Below are 22,256 nucleotides of genomic sequence, written 5' to 3'. Positions count from 1 at the left end.
AGGAACCCCAGCCTGGACATTACACCATGAGGAGAAAGTCTAATTATGATGAATCCGATGTCGTCGGCCCTTGAGGTAACTTTGAAACCAATCTACCACTGATGGAGATATGTTAATAGAACCTAACAAACTCAAAAAGGATTCATGATCAACACAGTTAAATGCGTTGCTAAAATCCAAAAGAATCTGAATTGTGAGTTTTTTATTATCCATGGCTGCACGAATGTTATCCGTAACTTTAACCAGAGCGGAGATCGTACTATGACCCGCGCGGAAGCCGGATTGCAGAGGGTTGAGGATGGAATGATTGTTGAGGAAAGTGTTTAACTGTTGGAAAACTATTTTTTCTAAAATTTTGGAAGGAAACGGAATAATGGAAATCGGTCGGTAATCGGAGTTATTGATAGGATTAGGTTCTTTGAGAAGTGGTATGATATGAGCATCTTTAGAAGCATCAGGGAATGTGCTATGGGTGATGGAGTAATTTAGGATGTGCACTATAGTAGGAGCAATAATGTCTAGGATAGGAATGATCATTTTACGGCTTATGCAGTCAGTACCAACGGCATTCGAAGACGTGGGTAATATGTTCTTCTTAACATCACATTCAGTGATAGAGGAGAATGTAAACGGTGGAAATTTAGAAGTTGGATGCGAGGAAAGCGGAAAGCGTGCGATGTTTCATCAACAATATCGAGTACAAAAGGGGAAGAGAAGTGCTTATTTAAAAGCTCAACGTCAATTTTAATAGGAGAGTTATGTGATGATTTACCAACTCCAAGTGTTTCTAGAAATTTCCAGATTTTTGAAGTGTCACCGTTTTCGACGGATTTGTGAATGGCGTCGTTGAGCGTCTCTACATGCTGTATTGCATGGATTCCTCATCATTGTCATGCATCTTAAATTTGATTTTATGTTATATTAAATAAAATAAAACGAAATATAGTTACCTAGTTACTAATATCATTTATTAAAATCTTACAATTTTAACAGACTGTACATGATTATTAATAAAAATGGCGATGTTTTTAACAAAATGGCCGCGCTGCGATATATTGGCGCGCATTCTTTTTCTAGCCATTCATAATCTTCTGTTAACTGTCTTTCTTTGAGAATTGGACCCAATGTTGCCAGGACTCGAGCGTGGTAATTGTTTAAGTATTTAATCTGAAAAAAATATAACATTGTGTGATTGAGTCTTATTTTTTTTATTAAATTGTATATGTATTTTAAGCATTTATTTAAGTCGGTTAATAATTTACTAACTATATATCTGTAGTATGATAATGTCGTCCTGATCGTTTCCGGTCAACCCGATCAAATCTTAATAGAAACAAGTCAAATACTCAGGACATATTGAGCGGAAAGTGTTCAGGCGTAGGATTAACGGCTTAACGTACTTTTCCACCTTTCTAAATTCCGGTTTTTTTTTTCGATAGTAAAACCAAACAACTGAGTATCGGTCATCTCTGGCGTTTAAACCGAGGACCTCGAGATTTATATCTAGACGAGGCAGTAAATATAAAGCAGTTTACATATTGAGTTCAACGTACCTCGTCTTCATTTAGCAACTCCACATCTAAGCTTGCAGTTTGGTGTGGTGCCAGAGATATCGTGTAGAAGGCAACCGCCCCCCTCCCACTGAAGTCACCCACTAAGCCATTGGCCTGGAAAATATTTCAAAATAGCATTAGCAGTAGTTATATATGGAACTAGTGTTCGCCTGTTGCATCACTCGCATTTTAGTGGTTGGTCGCCAAGTATTAGGAATATAAAAGTCCTTCTTTGAGCTTAAGCTTGAATCGTACAACGATCAGCAATAGACGGACAGAGCTATACACCAACCTTGGGAACTAAGATGTTACGTCCCTTGTGCCTGTAGTTACACTGGCTCACTCACCCTTCAAACCGGAACAACAATACTGAGTACTGCTGTTTGTAATTTATAAGTAGTAAAGATAATATCGACAAGAATATTTTTCCCAAGGCGTCAATATTTACGCCATTGATATTAACATCTTATTTCGGAAAGTTGGCGACGCATTGGCGACGTATTGGCGACGCATTAGCGATGAAAGGAAAGTGACTTGTGAACACTTATCACAAAGTTCAATTGCCGGTCGGCCTAGCTATACCATAAAAAATGCATTTGCACTAAGCCCTAGAGTTGCATATCGATAGTTAAGGCTTTGCACTTGTAGGGGTACTGACTACTGGTTCCTTGACATGCTTGTCAAGAAAGATAATATGTATAAATTATCGTTGATTATTTTGAAATTTATTTTATATAGTTATAATTATGAAACTTAATAAAAATATAAAAGCAAAAATACTAAAAGAGTATTTTAATTATTACCTAAATAATAAACCTATTTGCTTGCAATAAATATAATCTACTTTACGATCACATCATTTCATTTATCTTTTATTTAAAGTCCAAATCTTTTTATTATTCTTGTCGTAATAAGTGCAGTATAAAAACGAGCGAACGATCTGCCCTATTTTTAAATCAACAAAAGTCAGATCGCTGTTTTAGTTCATCTGTTCGTCAGTTCGCAGATGCTCGGTAGTCGGTAAGCTGGAGAACTAAAAGAGCGAACTAGTTCGTTTGGGTTCGGCGATCTCAGTTGCGAACTATTTTACAATCGGTGCTTCTCACTTAATAAATTAAACATCCATTCTCTCGAATCTCGAACAATACATTTTTCATTCATTTACATTTCTCACCCATTTTTTACAGCACTATACCGAAATCATTTACACAATACGTCAGCGCGATTTAAAAGACTAGTAACGCCATCTAGTCAACTTTATAAAAACAAAAGTACCTCAATGTACAGTCGGGGTAAGAAAACTTTCGTCACCTTAAGGTCTATTTTCGTGTGTTCAGTATGAGCGATAATCTGCTTTACAGATTGAGTATGACATATTGTGTCGCAATGTACACTATTTTGAACCTAGTTATCATACTGTGTTAGTTTAATTTTATGTGCAGTTGTCTGTTTAGTGCTTTAGATTCAAAATGTACTAAGAGTTTACGACCTGATAAAGGAATGAATTAAAAAACTGACGAAGGTTTTCTTACTCTGACTGTACCTACTTATATAAATAATATATTTCGAACAATACATTTGAATGTATACTTACGAAAATGTGGTCTGCACTTCGGGTCATCTCGATTACCTCAACTATGTCTTCGTGTCTGATACCGTACTCTCCCACCTCGTAGAAGCCTGGTTCTGTATAAATAATATTATATGTCGGAGATTCACATGGATAGCCATCTAAACGACGTTGATTTTACTAATCTATGACTATCAGTTAGTACGCACGTCTTTCGCTGGCGGTGTCCCAAGACCGAGAGACCAAGTGCCTCACTCAACAAAGGAACACACACTCACAGATATATCATTAAATCTTTATATTTTCATCAGACAGACATCTCTCAACTGACAATCTTTAAAACGTTGTGTGTTATTGTCATTCTAATAAATGAGGTCGTATACCCGTCTAAATTAATTATCTCTACCCTAGGTAGTCTTTTGCACGTCATGGTTCGTTCAAACATCGCCAGATCACTCGACTGTAAGCCACGTTAAAGAACTTCGTCCCAATGACCGAATATAGTAGAATTATTAGTCAATCGCATGGAGTACGTTAATATTTGTTTATATATACTCCTATTGAAATAAGCTATAGACATTACCGTCTTTACCATAGGGCACATGGGGCACGTGCCCAGGGCCCCAATCCTGAGAGGGCTCCGAAGAACCAACAATTTACCAAATTAAACCAAAAAATATCAAGCAAAAGGGCCCCAAATTCTTGTGTGCCCAAGGGCCCCAGCATAGCTTGAGACGACTCTGGCTGTAGAACTCTTTTTTTCACATTACCAGCCTGTAAATTTCCCACTGCTGGGCTAAGGCCTCCTCTCCCTTGAGGAGAAGTTTTGGAGCATATTTCACACGCTGCTCCAATACGGGTTGGTGGAATACACATGTGACAGATTTTCTTTGAAATTAGACACATGCAGGTTTCCTCAAAACGTTTTCCTTCACCGCCGAGCACGAGACGAATTATAGAACTTACCATCACTAAATATCATCCCAGGGGTGATCCCAGGGTCGTTGGCCATCAGAGCTGCTCCTATACCAGACGGCCCTTCATGTACATTCAGGAAGTGCCCCACACCGTGCCCTGTGCCATGAGCGTAGTTTAATCCGACGTCCCATAGAGCCTTACGAGCTAGAGTTTCAAGGAGATTGCCCTGCAATGTCACTATATATTATTATAGGACAAAGTCACCCGCTGCGTGTGTCTGTCTGTTTTAATAACTCAAAAACTACCAAACGGCTTCATATGTTTTCCAGCAATAGACGGACTGATCAAGAGAATTTTAGGTGAATTGGCTGAAAAATTACGACTATTGAAGATGTTGGAATAAATCGTGCTGATTGGGTTATTTTAGGGTAGAAGGTTGTTTTATGTAGACCCGTGCGAAGACTCTCTAGTTAAGAGTATAATAAGAATGAATCAATTATTAAAGTCTACATATCGACTATGGAATGTAGAAGTTTTATATTTGTGTTATAGGGGCGAATAGAAAATATGGTCACATTGGCGCTGTAAGAATCATTAGCCATTGTTTACATCACCAATGCGCCACCAACCTTGGACACTAAGATGTTATGTCCTTTGTGTCTGAAGTTACTTCTCCATTCAAACAGGAACACAACCAAACTAAATATTGAAGTCTGGAGGAATATCTGATGTTGAAGGATCTTGTATAATAGTCGACTTTCAAAGTTTCGAGTGAGGTTCGAAGTGACTTCTAAGTAAACAACTTTTATGTTGTTGTTTTTTATATTTTACTAGCGACCCGCACCGCTTCGCGCGGTTGCAATGCTAATATAGTATATTTAGTATCAGAGTGTATTTATATACAAAGTTCACAACTATTTTGTCGTTTATTTATTTATTTATATACTCTTTATTGCACACCAATATAGACAAAAATAATAGGAGTACAACAAAAACAAAGAAAAGAAAAATGTACAATAGGCGGCCTTATCGCTAAAACAGCGATCTCTTCCAGGCAACCTTTGGTAGAGGAGAGAGATAGGATGGTAGGGGTGTACAAATTATTTAATACATAAAAAAATATATACAATATATATATACATATATGTATATATACGATACATAAATAAATATTCCATAAATATATAATTATATAACAATATAATATACATATACATTATAAATATATACATTTACATACTATAGATACTTACATAATAAATAAAATATTGAATTGCAGTCTTCATGAAGCAAGATAGTGCTCTTTTATCATTTTTTTAAAAGAAGTAATAGTTGGTGCACGTCTTGCTTCTAGTGGAAGAGAGTTCCAAAGACGAATTGAATGGACTGTAAATGAGTCACTAAAAAGATGTTGTATGGGGAGGTATTTTTAGCACCAAATTCTCTTCAGAACGAAGATTATGGCTATGTGAAGAACTAAGAAATTGAAAACGTTCTTTTAGATATGAAGGAGAGGACGGATTGAACAGAATACAGTACAGAAGTTGAAGGATGTGAGTATTCCTGCGAAGCCGGATTGGGAGCCACTTGAGCTTTTAACTTGAGTCGTTAGACAATACAAACCGCTATGTCCCTGTATTTTAAATCTGTAATATCTTCCGAACCAAAATCCGTTGCGTAGTTTAAAAGATCTAAGTATACACAGGGACAGACAGACAGCGGAAAGCGACTTTGTTTTGTACTATGTAGTGATGTACCCTGTGACTAAGTGGACTGGTGATCTGAAGGTGGCGAGACCCGACTACATACGGCGGAGAACTGTGCTTTGTTGCATGTTGAGGGAGACAGTCCTAGGTCTAGTGGATGACGATGATGATGGCTTAAATGAATCTCTTACCGTTGATCCTTTGGGAAAAACTGCGGTTGCGAGCAAGATTTGACCTTTCAAAACCCTCGTGAAGGCCAGTCTCTGCGCTGGAGTTGGATTCGAACTCATATGCCGTGTGCGTGTTATATCAGTGGTACCATCCCTAGAATATTTCAATGTTTATATTTATGATATTGATTGGCGGACGAGCAAATGGTTTATCTGATGGTATTTGGACATTGGCTCTTAGAAATATTAACCATTCCTTACATCACCAATGCATAACCTTCCCGTCCCTTGTGCCTGTAGTTACACGCATCATTCACCCTTCAAACTGGAACACAAAAATACTAAGACTGGTTGGTAACCAGATAGGCACAAAACCCTACCAAGACATATCCTACTAAAGTCTTATAAAAAATGGAGTATCTATTACGTATATTAACTTTTGGTCTCTGGGATTAAACTCGCTATCTGGAACCAAGACGGGAAATTTTTAATACTCACATATATTGTCCTCCGGAGTCCACGAGTAACATGTCATCCGTCCGTATCACCCTTTGAGGTCCCTCTCGTGACGGCTTGTAGTGTATTATGGCGCCATTTTCACCAGCGCCCGCGATTGTCGCAAACGAAGGGCCCTTGTAATACTGTTCTTCTCTAGAAAATACCATCGACTTATCCCATACCAAAATCAACAAAGAAACTCACGAATATTACATCTAAAGGATATCTTACGACCCAGAGAGTTACTTCCTCTTCAGTTATGTTGTTGTTGATAGATCAAATCAAATCAGAAAAATAAATCAGTAGTATGGACCCATTCGGTAACGTAATACTCAATTTATTAATGAATTAATTTTTTCAAGTTATTACTATTTACTAATACTGTTAATTTTTTATTGAATTTATTTTGTTGTATGTTATTAACGCCATCAATCATATTACTGAACTTGTTAATTAAAATATTTATTAATTTATTTAACCTAGTTAGTAGTTAATCTCTAGTATTTTAGTATTATAAAATTACTGTACCAAAATATGCGTGTTATGGCCGTCTTAAAGAGTCGCACACTTTATATTAAGTATAAATATGTTTTTATGTATAACATGCGTAAGTGTAGTGACCGCTGTCCTGAATAAATAATTAAATAATTAATACTGATGTATCGACTGCAACATTCATCAATCCGCAGCAAATATTTGACAAGTTTCTATGCTCTGACCGTAATAGCGCCTCTGGTGACGGCCGTATCTTGAACTCGAATTCAGAAACTTGGAATCCGTAACCACTGGTATCTAGGCATTAGTGTGCATCCACACTGTGAGCCTAGCGCGGTTGCGATGACGGGCGCGAAGTATCAAACATATGAAACGCGCATTTGCGTCCATATTGTGGTGACTAAGGCGGAAGCCTAGAGCGACGGGACCGAGCGAGACAGCGCGCGTAGTTTTCAAACGCTCGTGTCCGCTCATTCAGGCCGCATTACGGACCTAGTTAGCAAGCGACCCAATGCGTGGGTGGCGGGGATAACAAACCAGTTCAGTCTTGTCGCTTGTCGAAGACTGAACTGGAATCCTCGTCCATACTTTGCAACACCTGATATACGTCGAACCGCAACAAGAGCTCGCGCGTCACTGTGGCCACCACACGACCCCGTTTGCCGCACCGGCCTCAGGCACAAGTCACCGCGCATTCAGTGTGGACACTTAGACTGACGAGGCAGTCAAAGGACTTATACCTAATACTTAAACCCGCGGGTGTAAATTAGTAAATAATATTTAGATTTTCGTAACATACCCTCTAAGTTCGTCCAGCTTATCAACAACATTGATTTCTGTGATATTTTTCCCGCTTGAGACTTCTTCGTGTATCCAACGCAGAAATCGAACTACAGCCACTCCGTCCCTAATGTGTGATGCCCTAAAACCCTGGGAATTTACAAGATTTTATTTAACTTTGGATAGGCGACCTGATGTTAAGTGGTCATCATCGCCCATAGACATTGGCGCTGTGAGAAATATTAACCAGCCCTTGCATCGCCAATGCCACCAACCTTGGTAACTATGTCCCTTGTGCCTGTAGTTAGACTGGTTCTCTCACCCTTCAAACCAGGACGCAACAGTACTAGGTATTGTTGTTTAACGACAGAATATCTGAAGAGTGAGTGGTACCTAGGCAGACGTGCTTGCTTGGGCAAAGCCCTACCACCAAGTATTAGTGAATTGAACCACTCTTATCTAACGGAGTTGAATTTTTACCTGGATAAAAAAGCATTTGGTAAACATGACCTGATTACACACCAACATTGGCTCCAAATAAAGGAACTCCTCAACAATCAATAGTATAGTTACGAAATTTTGTTTCCTTTTGAAACTTTCCTTTAGAGTCTTAAAGTACTCGCATACGATGTGCAAAATCTGACGTCTAACCTTGGTAATAAAAACATTAACATTAAATCCTCTGGTTATCTGAGCCAACTTTAGCACCGCGCTCATTGGTCAAATCAAATAGCGCGCGCTTACCGCGTCCTGTTACACACTTCCGTCCCTTTTCACGAAACCACACCTACATATTGCGGGAAAACGAGACGAAAGATGTCACTCATTATAATAAAAGAGTATTTACCCGTAGTTCGACGTCATTTTTGATGCACTTCATTAAAGCTACTGGTGACAATGTAGACAGCGTAGAGACGACCGGATTCTGTTAATAATAATAACAAAGATATTTAAAAAATATATATATTTTTTATTATTCTAGCTTTTATTTATGCCAAGAGGATTAAAAAAAAAAGTTAACTTGTATTAATCATCAGTTGTCAATGTCAAATGTGCGTCAAAATAAATCGCACGTGACATTGACGAAATAATCTGTGCCTTCACAGCGCAAATAAAAAACAAAAAAAAAAGTCTTGTGTTGAATTTAGTTATTAGAAATATTTAGCAGTTTTTCTTATTCGCGATCAAGATGACATGAAGTCGCTCGCTAAACTGAATCAAGATGACATGAAGTCGCTCGCTAAACTGACAGTTAACTGTCAAGTCGTTCGAAATAGACAACTTCACACCTAATCTTATTTTACAATGTTTTATTCCAAATTTAAATTGTGAATGTTTTAATTCGAGAGTTGGTGTATTAGAAAATTATATTAATCATAATAATAATTATTATTTTAGTATAGTTAATTATTTGCATTCAATTAAAAACTATTTTTAATTACGCTGAAAAATTAGAACTTCTCACATGCGTAACAAATAAATAGTAACAAATAATTATCTTTTTAAATCAGAATAAAATTTAAATATTTACGAATTAAATGTATGCGACGTCTGTCGTACGTCTGACGTATTGCTTGCTGTATTTTATGATTCCCAAAAATTGTTATTCTTAGTAGTACTTAATTATATTATACTTGACGTAATGATAAATTTAAATATAGTGTAATTGTTGACATTTAGTTTCTTATTCTTTAAAATAAATTATTGTATTCCATTTGTAAATTTAAGCTTGTTTTTGATATGGCATCTTATTGTATGATTTTTAATCTTAATAGTACTTTGTAATCTTATGCTTGACAAGTGATAAGTTTAATGTAATTGTTGGCATTAGTTTTTAATTCCTTGTAATAAATTTTTGCATGTCATATTGTTGACTAAACATGTATAATTATGTATGTCATGTTTAATGCAAATAAAATTATTACACACATTTTGTTAAATTAACAGTTTATAAGTTTTTTTTTTTCGAAAATTAGGCAACCGAACAAAACAAACAGCCAATTATTTTTTTAATAGTTTACAATTCTTACCGTTTCCGCGGCAACGTGTACGGCTTGACTGCCATCACTGGACAGCCAAATGGTACTCCCGGATGTTAATTCATTCTGTTGTAACATAATTTTATAACAATTATTAATAGTAGAGCAAAAACCTTCATTAAAAGCATAACACTTCGGCTTTCGGTATCAAGGAAATATGATTCAAAGGGAAATTGCCCCTAGTGACAATTATTTTTAAGTATTTATTTGTATATAATTATATATATTATAATATTAAGAGCTTATTGTTAATAATTCTTATTATTAATGTGAGAACTATTGTCGAGATCTATTTTTATTAGCTTTAAGTACATATCTGATTGTTGTATTAGTAAAAACCAGTAAAATTGTCTATGTCTAAATCCTTTTGTCTCTGACATTTGACGGTTCGTTAAAAATCGTTAAAACTGGGTGTTGGGAATATATCAAACTAGTTGTCGCCCGCAGCTTTTTAGCTGTTGGTCAGGAGTTAGGCATAATAAGCCTATGACCTTGGAATTCACGCTTGCTTCGTATAAATTTCATCAAAATCGGTTCAGTGAAAGAACAACAGACAAACAGATTTATTTTCGCATTTATAATATTAGTATAGACTAGGAAATATTAGTAAAATAGTTTAAGCCTAAATCTATCCCTTGAACCCTTTGTACTTCCGACAAAAACTGTTTTTCAAACGAGAAACGTAATTTATATTGCGTGCGATTTAACTTGTGAAGTCGCCGGTATTAATGAGTGACATTCGCCCAAAACCAGTAACTGTCAACGGTCAAACGTCAAAGATATTTCCCGCCTTATAATATACCGTCTCTGTCTAACTCGGGAGTTATGTGATGATGCTATCTCATATCCAAATCGATTACTATTCACCAAAGAAACCGATTTAAAGACTCGTGTTGAAATTTAAGACTCTGTACTAATATCAGTGGCGTATCTATCGAAGGGCCAGGTGGTGCAGTGCACCAGGGCCCAGGGCTAAGGGGGCCCTCTAACCTAAGCTCTGAGAAGAGCGGGTCTGCCAACTCGCCAGCTCCTAAGGATAGAAAACCTCGATCCTAATCACAAGATTTTTGGGGCACAATTTTGAAGGGTAATATAAGTAAAAAAAAAAGGGCGTGGAAAGAGGGGGTGAGGGCCCGATTCTTTTCCTATGCACCGGGGCCCTTGCCAACCTAGCTGCGCCACTGACTAATATACAGAATATTGTGTAAATAGACACAAGATCAAGAACTCGATACAGATCTAAGTCTATATTATAATTTTAATTTAAGATTATTATTCACACTCAAATTCCTTAGGTAATCGAATATCTGTATGTAAGGCAAGCATCGGATCTGCGTCCCTTCAGACGCGAGATGATCTTCTATGTACGTTGGTAACTCGCCATTGCCCCAAAACAGGAACGTGTTATTAATTCCCTGCAAATAAAGATGGCTTAGTCATATCAAAGTCGAAATATCTTAAATTGGAACAAATTCAAAGAACAGCTTGAGGTATACTTGCTGAGGGTTAACTGGAATAGAGTTATAAATTAATATATCAAGAACTGTTTGAAGTGCACAATATTAGCAGCCTGTAAATTGCCCACTGCTGGGCTAAAGCCTCCTCTCCCTTCGAGGAGAAGGTTTGGAGCATATTGTACCACGCTGCTCCAATGCGATTGGTGGAATACACATGTTTATACACATGGTTACCTCACGATGTTTTCCTTCACCGAGTACGAGATGAATTATAAACACAAATTAAGCACATGAAAATTCAGTGGCGCTTGCCTGGGTTAGAACCCGAAATCATCGGTTAAGATGCACGCGTTCTAACCACTGGGCCACCTCGGCTCTGTAACAGTAAATACATATATATACGAGCTCAGATGGCCTAATGGTTAGAACGCGTACATCTTAACCGATGATTGCGGGTTCGAAGGCAAGTACCACTGAATTTTCATGTTTTATGATTATTTTTTTTTATAATTCATCTCGAAGGAAAACATTATGAGGAAACATGAATGTGTCTAATTTCAACGATATTCTGCCACATGTGTATCCATCAACTCGCATTGGAGCAGCGTGGTGCTCCTAACCTTCTCTTCAAAAGGGAGAGGAGGCCTTAGCCCAGCAGTGGGAAATTTAATTTAATTCAAATATAAGGTTTGTTTATCTTTATTCCGTCTTAAATCGAAATAGATTGTAATTATATTGACGACAAAATTGGGTGTAAAATTTCAACTCAATTTAGTTTTGACACATGAAATGAATGGTTAGTAAACTGTTGTGAGTTGTATTAAAGGTCCAAGAATACGGGTATTTTAAGAGCACATGAGGCCGGACCATCTTCAGGAACCCCGACTAATATGGTATATGGTCATACAATTAAGATCTTACCACGTCTGCTCGTATCACAAGGTAGGAGAAGAAGACAGGGTTGAAGGGAATATCGGAACCACGGATGTTTAAAGTATCTGTAATAAAATAATAAAAACTTTGTGCTTTGCGCTAACCCATCTAGGTAGGTACCACCCAATCATCAATTCTAACGCCAAACAGTATAAATTAATATGTTACCTAGTGTAACTACAGGCACAAGGGACATTACGTCTAAGGTGATGTTTAATGTTTCTTATAGCGCCAATGTATGTGGGCGCTGATGAACACTTTCAATCAGGTTACCCATTTAGATTTAAGAAAATTTAACTACTTTTGTAATTGTTATAAACCTTCCAGTTATAAATGTATTCAATTACAGGAGACTACAGTGTAAACTGTAACCAAGAAAATATTAAAACCGTGTAAAATAAACTTAAAAGCTTTGAAGAGTCAATAGCGCAATGATTTACGGGCCGCCTAGCGGTGTATTGCCTTGGGCTTTTGCCGTAACTACTCCTAACACACAAATCTTTAAAAAAAAAAAACAAGTTTCGGATCTGCCATGTTAATCCAACTATCTACCCATTCAGTGGTGACTGGAGCTACCACATAGATCAACTGTATCGTAATACTCACATGCAATGTCATCTAAGGCCGTCAGCACCAAAGCCGAAGCTCGCCGAGCGCGGATTTGTATCAATAAGTCCGATATTTTCTCGCTCGAAACTCTGCCTGGAAATAAATGTTAATTTTTAAATGCTTGATTTCATTATTTATAACAGTGTATATTTATTTTTGAAACGAAGTTCTTTAACGCGGCTTACAGTAAATAGTAGAAAACGTCACATAAGGAAAATGCGAATAAAAAAAAAAGGAAAACGCCTCCTCTCTCCCTCTTTTACTATTTTTATACGATTTTATATATGACGGCGCATGGTGCGCCATCTTGTTTATTCATACTTGTTGGAAAAGAGTGTCAATGGGAGTTGAACGGCGCTCTAGTGAAGCGTCGCGTCGATGCTAGCGAGGCGGCCATCTTGGATCGACAGTTACATTCAAGATTTTCCGCGTACCACGTATTCGACGAATCGCTTATTTCCAACATTATCTTTATTCTTTAGTAATAGATTCAGTGATATATGTGTGTTTGTGTATATGATTTATTAACGAATCGATATTGATGACTATCGAGAATTTATCTGTGTAATTGATTCGTTTAATTAAAAACTTACTGAATTTGTGGATCATTCATATATAAAATCATTTGAATATACGCTCACTTATCTCGAATAATCCTGATTTTGCCAATAAAATGTCTATATATACAATTATTATTTTGTTAATGTTTTTAATTCAAACGGGATTTTTAAAATTGTTCGTTGGCATTTATTATTCTGTACGTTGTTAATTTATTTCGTAACACCGGCCTGTCATTCGCAACTTTTTAAATGTTTATATTTTTAATTTTTAAAAACAAATCTGAAAAATTTTGCAAAGCCTTCGATGGCGGCGATTCAATATCGTCGCGTCACGTTAATAGTCTATTCCAATGGAAGCAGGAAAAAAGATAAACAAACCTTAGATTTACGTATTTCATGCGACAATAATACTTATTTCCACTTTAATTTTACTTCCAAAATTCCGATAACAGTTTCGTCAACGTTCAAGACGCCATTTTTTCGCAAAACCATAGTGAATATCATAGACTAATCAAGCTCTCGACCGATGATATCGCGTCAATTTACTGTTACATGTTGTTAGGTTGGCTTTTTTCCTGTTATTGTTGGAATAGAGTATAGGTGTATTTTTACATTAGCGAGAAGAAAGATATAACGCAGAAATGACACCCGAGGGTGTGAAATAGATAGAATACAAACTAAGCCGTTTTGAACAACTTATCTATCACTAGTTTCAGTGAATTAAGATAGCCTTTTGTCCTTACTTTATTTTCAACATCTACCTTTATCGAAACTAGCCATCCATTATTGGGAGGATAGCTTACTATAGATAGTAACGCTCACACAAACCATGCTCCACAGCATTTTAAAAACAGTTTTAAGGTTACTCTCGGATAGACGAAGCTATCTCCAGTAACGTCATTCGCTTATCTGTCAAAATCGTCGAAGTCGCTACAATTTTTATTAATCATGGAATTTTGTATTTGTAGCAGTGATGATTCGATGTACGTTATCAATATTTAAGAATGAGCAAGGTATGTATCTCTGTATTTTGAGATGCTGTCTCTCTCACACGCATTAAATTCAATATTTTCCTTTTCATTCACAAAATACCTGTGTAATTTGAAGACAGTGCTAGAAGCGGTTCATTCGGTCTGTCTGGAGGAGGATCTTGAATTCGTCTTCTCGCTTCGTCCACGATATTATTGTATATCGGAACGAGTTCTATATTCGCAGGACGGAGAGCTGCCTGTAATAAGGAAAATGTTAATTCATTGTCAGCGTGTTGTTTTTTCTAAATTGGGCCTTTGTTCATTTGTTTTATGGATTTATATAAATTCTCAAGAGTATGGTTGCTCAAATAGTTTATAATTTAAATCTACAGCTGTGTTTGCCATAATATGTAGTCTTAATAGTTTTTTTGTGTCTTTTAAATACTTTAATAATTGATGTATGCTAAGAGTTTTCCTCGAAACACTCGCTCGAATGGGTACTGCGAGTTTTATAGTCAGTTTTATATCCGACACAGACGGCGCTACTCCACGCGTGCGATGTAATCTTTTGACAAATCTGGTACAAATGGATTAAGAGTTCTGGCACAGGACCATGTTCAAAAAAACGCTTGAAACCAGAACTCGGGATCAGGATCTGTGACTTTATAAGTTAGGCTGATAGCCACTAGACCAATGAGGTAGTCAAGGTATTCATACAGGGCCATATTTAGAGGCTCCTGGATAATAAAGTTATGGGGTGCCGGGTGTTAGTTAAATACAAGTAATATAATTGGCATTTCATGATTACTAAACCTTAATTACATTTATTGTCTTGACAGACCTGTCAGAACGTTTTGTGGTTTACAAATATAGGGTTTAACCCTCCCCTATATCGACCCAGTATCCATATATTATATTAATAATGTTACCTCCAGTATGTTCCACGATGCACGAGTGTAAGTAGTGGGGTCGACCCCCACTCTGTTCTGACTTGTCAAGTTCGTAACGAGCCAATTTTGTATGGTCAAGTCGATGCCTGTGAAAAATAATGTTTATTTCACTTATCGCGGTTAAACTACTTACAATAATAACTTACTTAACTTACTACTGAGCCGAGATGGCCCAGTGGCTAGAACGCGTGCATCTTAACCGATGATTTCGGGTTCAAACCCAGGCAGGCACCACTGAAATTTCATGTGCTTAATTTGTGTTTATAATTCATCTCGTGCTCGGCGGTGAAGGACAACATCGTGAGGAAACCTGCATGTGTCTAATTTCAACGAAATTCTGCCACATGTGTATTCCGCCAACCCGCATTGGAGCAGCGTGGTGGAATATGCTCCAAAACCTTCTCCTCAAAGGGAGAGGAGGCCTTTATCCCAGCAGTGGGACATTTACGGGCTGCTAATGCTAAAAAAAAAATGCTAACTTACTACTTACTTCAGTTAAACCCAATTTTAGAAAAATACAAACATAAAATATTCGATTGAAATCATAGTTTGAAACCAAAATCCTACGAAGACTAACAAGGAACACGAATCAACAAACACAAACTCTGAGACAATGAGGAGGACACCGTCGTTGAGTTCAATGAAAACTTTTCGACATCATTTTGCAATCCTGAAGCTCAGATTGTGATGCTATGAAAGAAACTCAGTGGGATTTTATTTTAAATGCAATTTATTACTATTCTTATTTTAATACGATAACAATAATTTCCTTATTTGAAACATTTTTAGCATTAGCAGCCTGTAAATTTTAACACTGCTGGGCTAAAGGCCTCCTTTTGGAGAAGGTTTGGAGCATATTCCACCACGCTGCTCCAATGCGGATTGGCGGAATACACATGTGGCAGAATATCGTTGAAATTGGATACATGCAGGTTTCCTCACGATGTTTTCCTTCACCGCGAGATGAATTATAAACACTTATTTTTTTGAATGTTTTCTTGGATCAAAACGTATACATTGCCCCACAAATGAGTTACAAACCCTGTGTAGTCGTCTCTTGTGCTCGTAGCTACACTGACTCACTCAAACCGGAACACTTAACACTAATTATCGTGCTTTGGCGGTTGAATATTTGATCCATGGATGGTACCTATCCAAACGGGTTTGCACAAAACCCTACCACCAAGTAAAAGTTACGCCTTACCTTGTCTCATCAGCGTCCACACCGATGTGTCTACTTGAAGTTCAAACTGTGTAAAATATCTGCCATCCGTCCAGACCAGAGCGTAGTTTTCCGTCACCAAAGCAGTTCCAGAAGACCCGGAGAGACCAGACAGCCATTCACGACGTGCGTCGCTAGGTGCTATATATTGGGACTGAGGAAACAAAACTAATTCAAATATTCGGATCCAACTTGTAATATCGATTCGTTAATTTTCATTTTGTCCGGATTACGTTGAGCCAAATGAATGTAAAGTAAGTAAAGACAAAAGAAATGTAAAAATATGAAAGATAATATATCGTTAAAATATTTATGTTAAATATTTATGTACTTATATATGTATATGTTTGTACATATTTATGTATATTATGTATATGTATATTTATGTATTATATATTATGTATAATATCGAAATGTACTGTATTATTATTATATATATTTATAGGCATGTATTGCTATGTATATATTTTTTTTAATTTTTCTTTAACTTCTGTGCACACCCTACTGACTACTCTCCTACACTATTCTGGGTTGGCTGGCAGAAAATGCTGTTATAGCGTTAAGTCCGCCCTCTGTACATGTTTTATTTGTGCAATAAAGAATAATAAAAAAAAAAAAAAAGTTTCTTTGGCCGTGCCTTCACTACGACACATATATTTTTTTTCAATTTAGTTCATTTTAGTTCAATTTTGAAATTATTGCAACAGTAAGTAATATATAAGTGTTGTGCAAATTGGTGCTTTTTTATGATATAGTCTGACGGACGGGCACGAATGCCACCTGATGTAAGTGGTCACTATCACCCAAAGACATTAGCATCGTAAGAAATATTAACCATTCCGTACATCGCAAATGCGCCACCAATCTTGGGAACAAAGATATTATGTCACACTTCGAACCGGGACCAAAAATACTGTGTGCTGGCGTTAGAATGTCTGATGAGTGGGTGGTACCTACCCAGACAGGCTAGCAAAGTCCTACCACCGAGTCTGTACATGTATCAAATAAATGTTACTTAATTGTTTGGAATTAACAAGTTTAATATATGTACTGAAAATGTCCCCATCTCAAATAAATAATTCGGACATAAACCCTCATGTCTTTTGGGGTACTGTCAAATACAATTGAAATGATCAATGGTAAGATAAGGTCATAGACAAAACTACTTTTTTACTACATATTCCTATCAGATTTGTACCCAATACTTCGGGCTCTGTCTTATGAACTAGCCAGTTTAATACTGACTCATAATCCGATCGGGTGGCAAATTCAACGCAACCGGAGAGTTCAGGTAGACGATCAACGGCTTTACATGCGCACCGAAGCATGGAATACACACACTTGCAACTTCCAAAGATCTGTTACTGAGCTTTTTTCGAACCTCAACAGTAAATTTTATAAGCTCGACCTAGGGTTTGAAACCAGGATTTGAGATCTGTGGAATAACAAGGGAGTTAGCTGATAAATAAACTCTGAACTTACATTGTGAGCGTCTGCTGTTGGTACAATAAAAGCATCGATGTTATTCTCTTTCATAACTGCGCGAACTGCTTGCACTCTCTGTAAGCTGAGTTGCCTATCCACATTGCTGGATGGTCCAGCTGGAATAGAACATATTGTTTAAAGTGTTACTACCTTAGAATTCCTGATTGGAGGATTCAAATTTGACATTTAATTGACGCGATGTCATTGGTGGAAATCTTGAATTATCTGTGGAGTTCATTGTGGATTCGTGAAAAGAGCGAACATTTTGTGCGAAGTTGTTATAAAAAATTTAGAAGTAAAATTTATATGTACTAATATTATAAATGGGAAAAACCTCTGTCTGTTTGTCGCTCACGGCCAAACCGCTGAACCGGATTTGATATACAAGCTTGAACTCAAAGGACATAGGCTACTTTTTTATGCTAGCTACGAGCTACGAATAAATCAAATGTAATAGTGTTGTATTATAAATAGAGATATATTAATCAGGAACTGTTTGTAGTGCACGATATAGCTGAGCTATTAGCAAAATTCAAGTAACACGTAAATCTAAGGTTTATTTATCTTGAGTCCTTTGATTGAATAAAATACACATGAAGTATTAAATTTTTGTCTGACTTATTTAATTTTTTTTTTCATTATTTGATTCAATTACAGATAAAATAAAGTAAATATTAATACTGTTATACTTGCCATAAACGGGCTCATTTGGTTCAGCATATTCGTAGCTGGCTGGTACGTTGCCAATGACTAAATTTGTTTCACAGCTGAAAATGTTTAATCATGTCTTATTAAGTTAGTCCTGTGCCATTATAATAAAACTAAATGACTGTCCAACAAAATTACTAGGTGCTAAGATGCCATGTTCCTTGTACCTGTAATTACAGTGGCCCTCAGTGATCCTTCAAACCGGAATGTATTTCTAGCGGTAGAATATCTGATGAGTACCTACACTCTATTTCAACCGTAACAGGAAAAAAGCCAAATAAACAACATTTGACATCAAATTGACGCTTGTTGTTGTTGTTTATCTTTTTTCCTACTTCCATTGGACTAGGCTATACATAGACGGGTCGCACTAACCCCTACTACCAAGTAAAGTATAAATATATATATATAAAAACAACGCATTAACGATTATTTCAAATAAATAAAATATTAATATATAAAAACTTAAAAATCCTCCTAAACGATAATTTAAATATTATTTAAATATTACTTACAGTAAAAACAATAACAAATACACGCTCCGGACGGTCGCCATTTTGATAAAGGCATTAAATTTGTTTATCGAAATTCTTTTATCAATATCGATAGTTTTATTGATAGCAATAGACTAAGATTATTTTGACAGATATAATAATATTTAAATAAATAAAAAATGTCCGTTGTTTCATTGTAAATATTTTTTTTGGAGAAACACACATATATAAGGAATGTTGAAATTATCGACTTTTCTCTTCAGTAACATGTAACTTGTTAAAAATATAAACCTTCTGCTGGAGACGCTCTGTTCATTGATGGAAAACTCATTTAAATCCGTTGCGTAGCTTAAAAGATCTAAGCGTACAGACGGAAAGCGACTTTGCTTAAAGAGCCGAGATCTTAACCGGTGATTGCTGGCTCGAACCCAGACAAGCACCACTGAATGTTCATGTGCTTAATTTGTGTTTATAATTCATCCCGTGCTCGGCGATGTAGGAAAACATCGCGAGGAATCCTACATATGTATCGCATTGGAGCAGCGTGGTAGAATATACACCAAGCCGTCTCCTCAAAAAGAGAGGCCTTAGCCCAGCAGTGGGAAATTTACAGGCAAATGTTGTAATGTTAACATCATATCTCGAGTTTGATTCATAAAATCAAAATATTATTTATTTAAAGTTGGCTCATAAAAGAACTTTTGAATCGTTATATTACATGGTTGAATTTAATATTGACATCACGGTCGTGTTAAGCGATGAGATTTAAATTTATTCTAACGGAATACTTCTACTGAAATCGATATAACATTATACATATAACTGTGCTCATAATATCGCTGACAAATATATTCAACAGGCAAGAGTGTAAACGCTATCTGATTAGCGGTCTTAATCTTTATTTGATTAATAAATTTTTTATCTTCTCTTATTTAATATAATAAAATTTGCAAATTATATTGAGGATAAGCGTTTAATATCTGAATAAGCGTTTTATATTGATACCGGCTTTTGCATGCAACTTCGCCCGCGAGTGAGACGGAGAGCGGATTATGGGTGCTTAAGACGTTTTAATCTAAACAAACGTGTATGGAAAATTGCCCGATGATCTTAGAGTAGTTCTGACATTGCCGTATTTGTAGTATTTATTTATTTATTATTATAGGATCACCAACAGAAATGACAATAATATTACAAATATTATATAGTTAACAATTGAACACACTTGATAATTGTATTTCTTTGTATAGGTAATCACAGCATGCACTAAATATAATATTAAACATTAGTAATTATCACAAAATTGTTTTCTTTGGATCGAATATATAATTAAAAAGAAATTTAATCATTTAACAGTTTTATAAAAATATCAATTGATTTGCATTTAAATGATCATATTAAATGCAATATAAATTAAATAAAAAAGTAAACATTTTTTAAATTAATTTCGAGTTAATAACAATAATTAATAATTTTAGTTTCAATGATTTATATTATTTTTTAAGAAACTTAACAATTTTGATTTAAAGTTATTACAAGTAATAATATCTAGGTATTAGTTAGGTTAGGTTAGATGAGACACATATCTCGAAGGTCTGGATTCAAAAACCAACACGGGACGATAAGTTTTTGTGTTCTGTCCAAAAGTTCTCTGCTGCTGACAATCCCAATAACCGAATTTATTCTTGAGTTTATATTGTTTATGTTTTTGAGCATGGTCGGATTAATCATGTTGGGCTCTAGGCAATGTTCTTCTCGGGGCACCTGTACCAGTACTAACTGCTTACAATGTATTTTTTCAACCGCAGCGCAATTTTATTCAAAGCAAGTTTCCGCGTGCTCCGGGGAGGCGGTTGTAAGTTTTAGGTATAAAAAAGTAGCCTTTGTCGTTAAAATTCAAGCTTGCTTCTTACCAAATTACATCACACACAGACAACGCACAAACAGACAAGGTTACTTTTCGTTTATATTATTAGTACAGTAGTATTTTTTTTACTATGCATTACGAAGGTATGCCGTCACACTATTCGAATAAGAGAAATACCGTCAACAATTCACCAATTTTTGGCTTGCCTAATGGATAACTCAGCACAATAACCAGGATATTTGGTGCTTTTTGGAAGAGACCAGTGGATTGCGATAAATTGACTGATAAAGCATCGTGTATTTTCGTTTTAAAATACTACAAAATATTTTTGTTCTAAGCGCTAATCTTTAACTCCAAACGAATCACTTTTAGTGTAAAGTGCTAAATAAATCATTTTTGTCTTCATCTACTCGATACTCCAAGTGATTAGGCTGCTTAGTCTGATTACATTTTTATATCAATGGATTGTTAACACATTTAGACTTACACCAAATTGTATGTCGCTTAAATTGTTTTTCATGAACCTTAAATTTTCAGCTTATAGTAGTTGAATCATTTAGCCTGTTTCGAAATAAGTGATTCAAGGTCATTTAAAGCGATCTTTATTTCTGGTAAAAACCGACGCAATAAAATTAAGACTAGACTAAAATTTCGCGGATTTCTTGTAACAATATATATATATATTATTTATGTATTTTTCTCCGATAAATTAAACTTTAAAATGCTCTCATTTAAAGTCACCAAAATGTCGCTTAGCACAAGTAGCCCTGTAATATAATAATGAACCCTTGATATAGGCTTACATGCAGGGCCGGATCTACCATATGGCTTTATGGGCTTCAGCCCGTGGATTCAAGGACTAAGTCCAGTTACAGCTAAGTCAAGTCACAGTCAAAAATAGACGATAATGCGTAAGAATCCATAAGTTTATTAAATTAAATAGATCGTATGGTTTGCAGCCCTGCGAGTCCTGCAATTAATCAAACCCATTCAATTAATTTGATTCAAGTCTACGTTCAGGTATGTCTTAGGTGGGCCCCTAAACAGTGTTATCCCTGGGCCCCCTAATCTTACGGTCCGGCCCTGCTTAAATACAGTGATTTGGCAATCGTCAAGTAAGGATAAAGCGTTATGACCCCTCCGGGCGAAATATCCCTTTCTCTTTCTCTCTGTATCTTTCAATAATATGTTTATATATGTTATGGAGTAGGACTGCGTCATTTAAACCACGAGACTAGTTACACACTGATTTAATAGAAGTCTCGCATCAG

General features: G+C 36.1%; 1 protein-coding gene across 1 annotated transcript; it reads right to left on the bottom strand.

Moving 5' to 3' along the window:
* Nucleotides 1-978: 978 nt before the first annotated feature.
* On the bottom strand, nucleotides 979-19,180 carry LOC125075394 (xaa-Pro aminopeptidase ApepP-like). The gene is made up of 18 exons (XM_047687135.1): nucleotides 19,140-19,180; nucleotides 18,610-18,683; nucleotides 17,914-18,032; nucleotides 16,414-16,585; nucleotides 15,189-15,295; nucleotides 14,381-14,516; nucleotides 12,726-12,821; nucleotides 12,108-12,184; nucleotides 11,010-11,144; nucleotides 9,721-9,795; nucleotides 8,538-8,615; nucleotides 7,710-7,840; nucleotides 6,416-6,568; nucleotides 5,939-6,071; nucleotides 4,090-4,267; nucleotides 3,148-3,239; nucleotides 1,554-1,667; nucleotides 979-1,167 (listed from the first exon to the last, which is right to left on the bottom strand). The coding sequence occupies exons 1-18, from the start codon at nucleotides 19,178-19,180 to the stop codon at nucleotides 979-981; spliced, it is 2,100 nt and encodes a 699-aa protein (XP_047543091.1).
* Between the last annotated feature and the right edge of the window lie 3,076 nt (nucleotides 19,181-22,256).

Source organism: Vanessa atalanta, chromosome 30, assembly GCF_905147765.1.
Source record: "Vanessa atalanta chromosome 30, ilVanAtal1.2, whole genome shotgun sequence".
Lineage (NCBI taxonomy): Eukaryota > Metazoa > Arthropoda > Insecta > Lepidoptera > Nymphalidae > Vanessa > Vanessa atalanta.
This window is presented reverse-complemented; position numbering and strand designations above follow the sequence as displayed.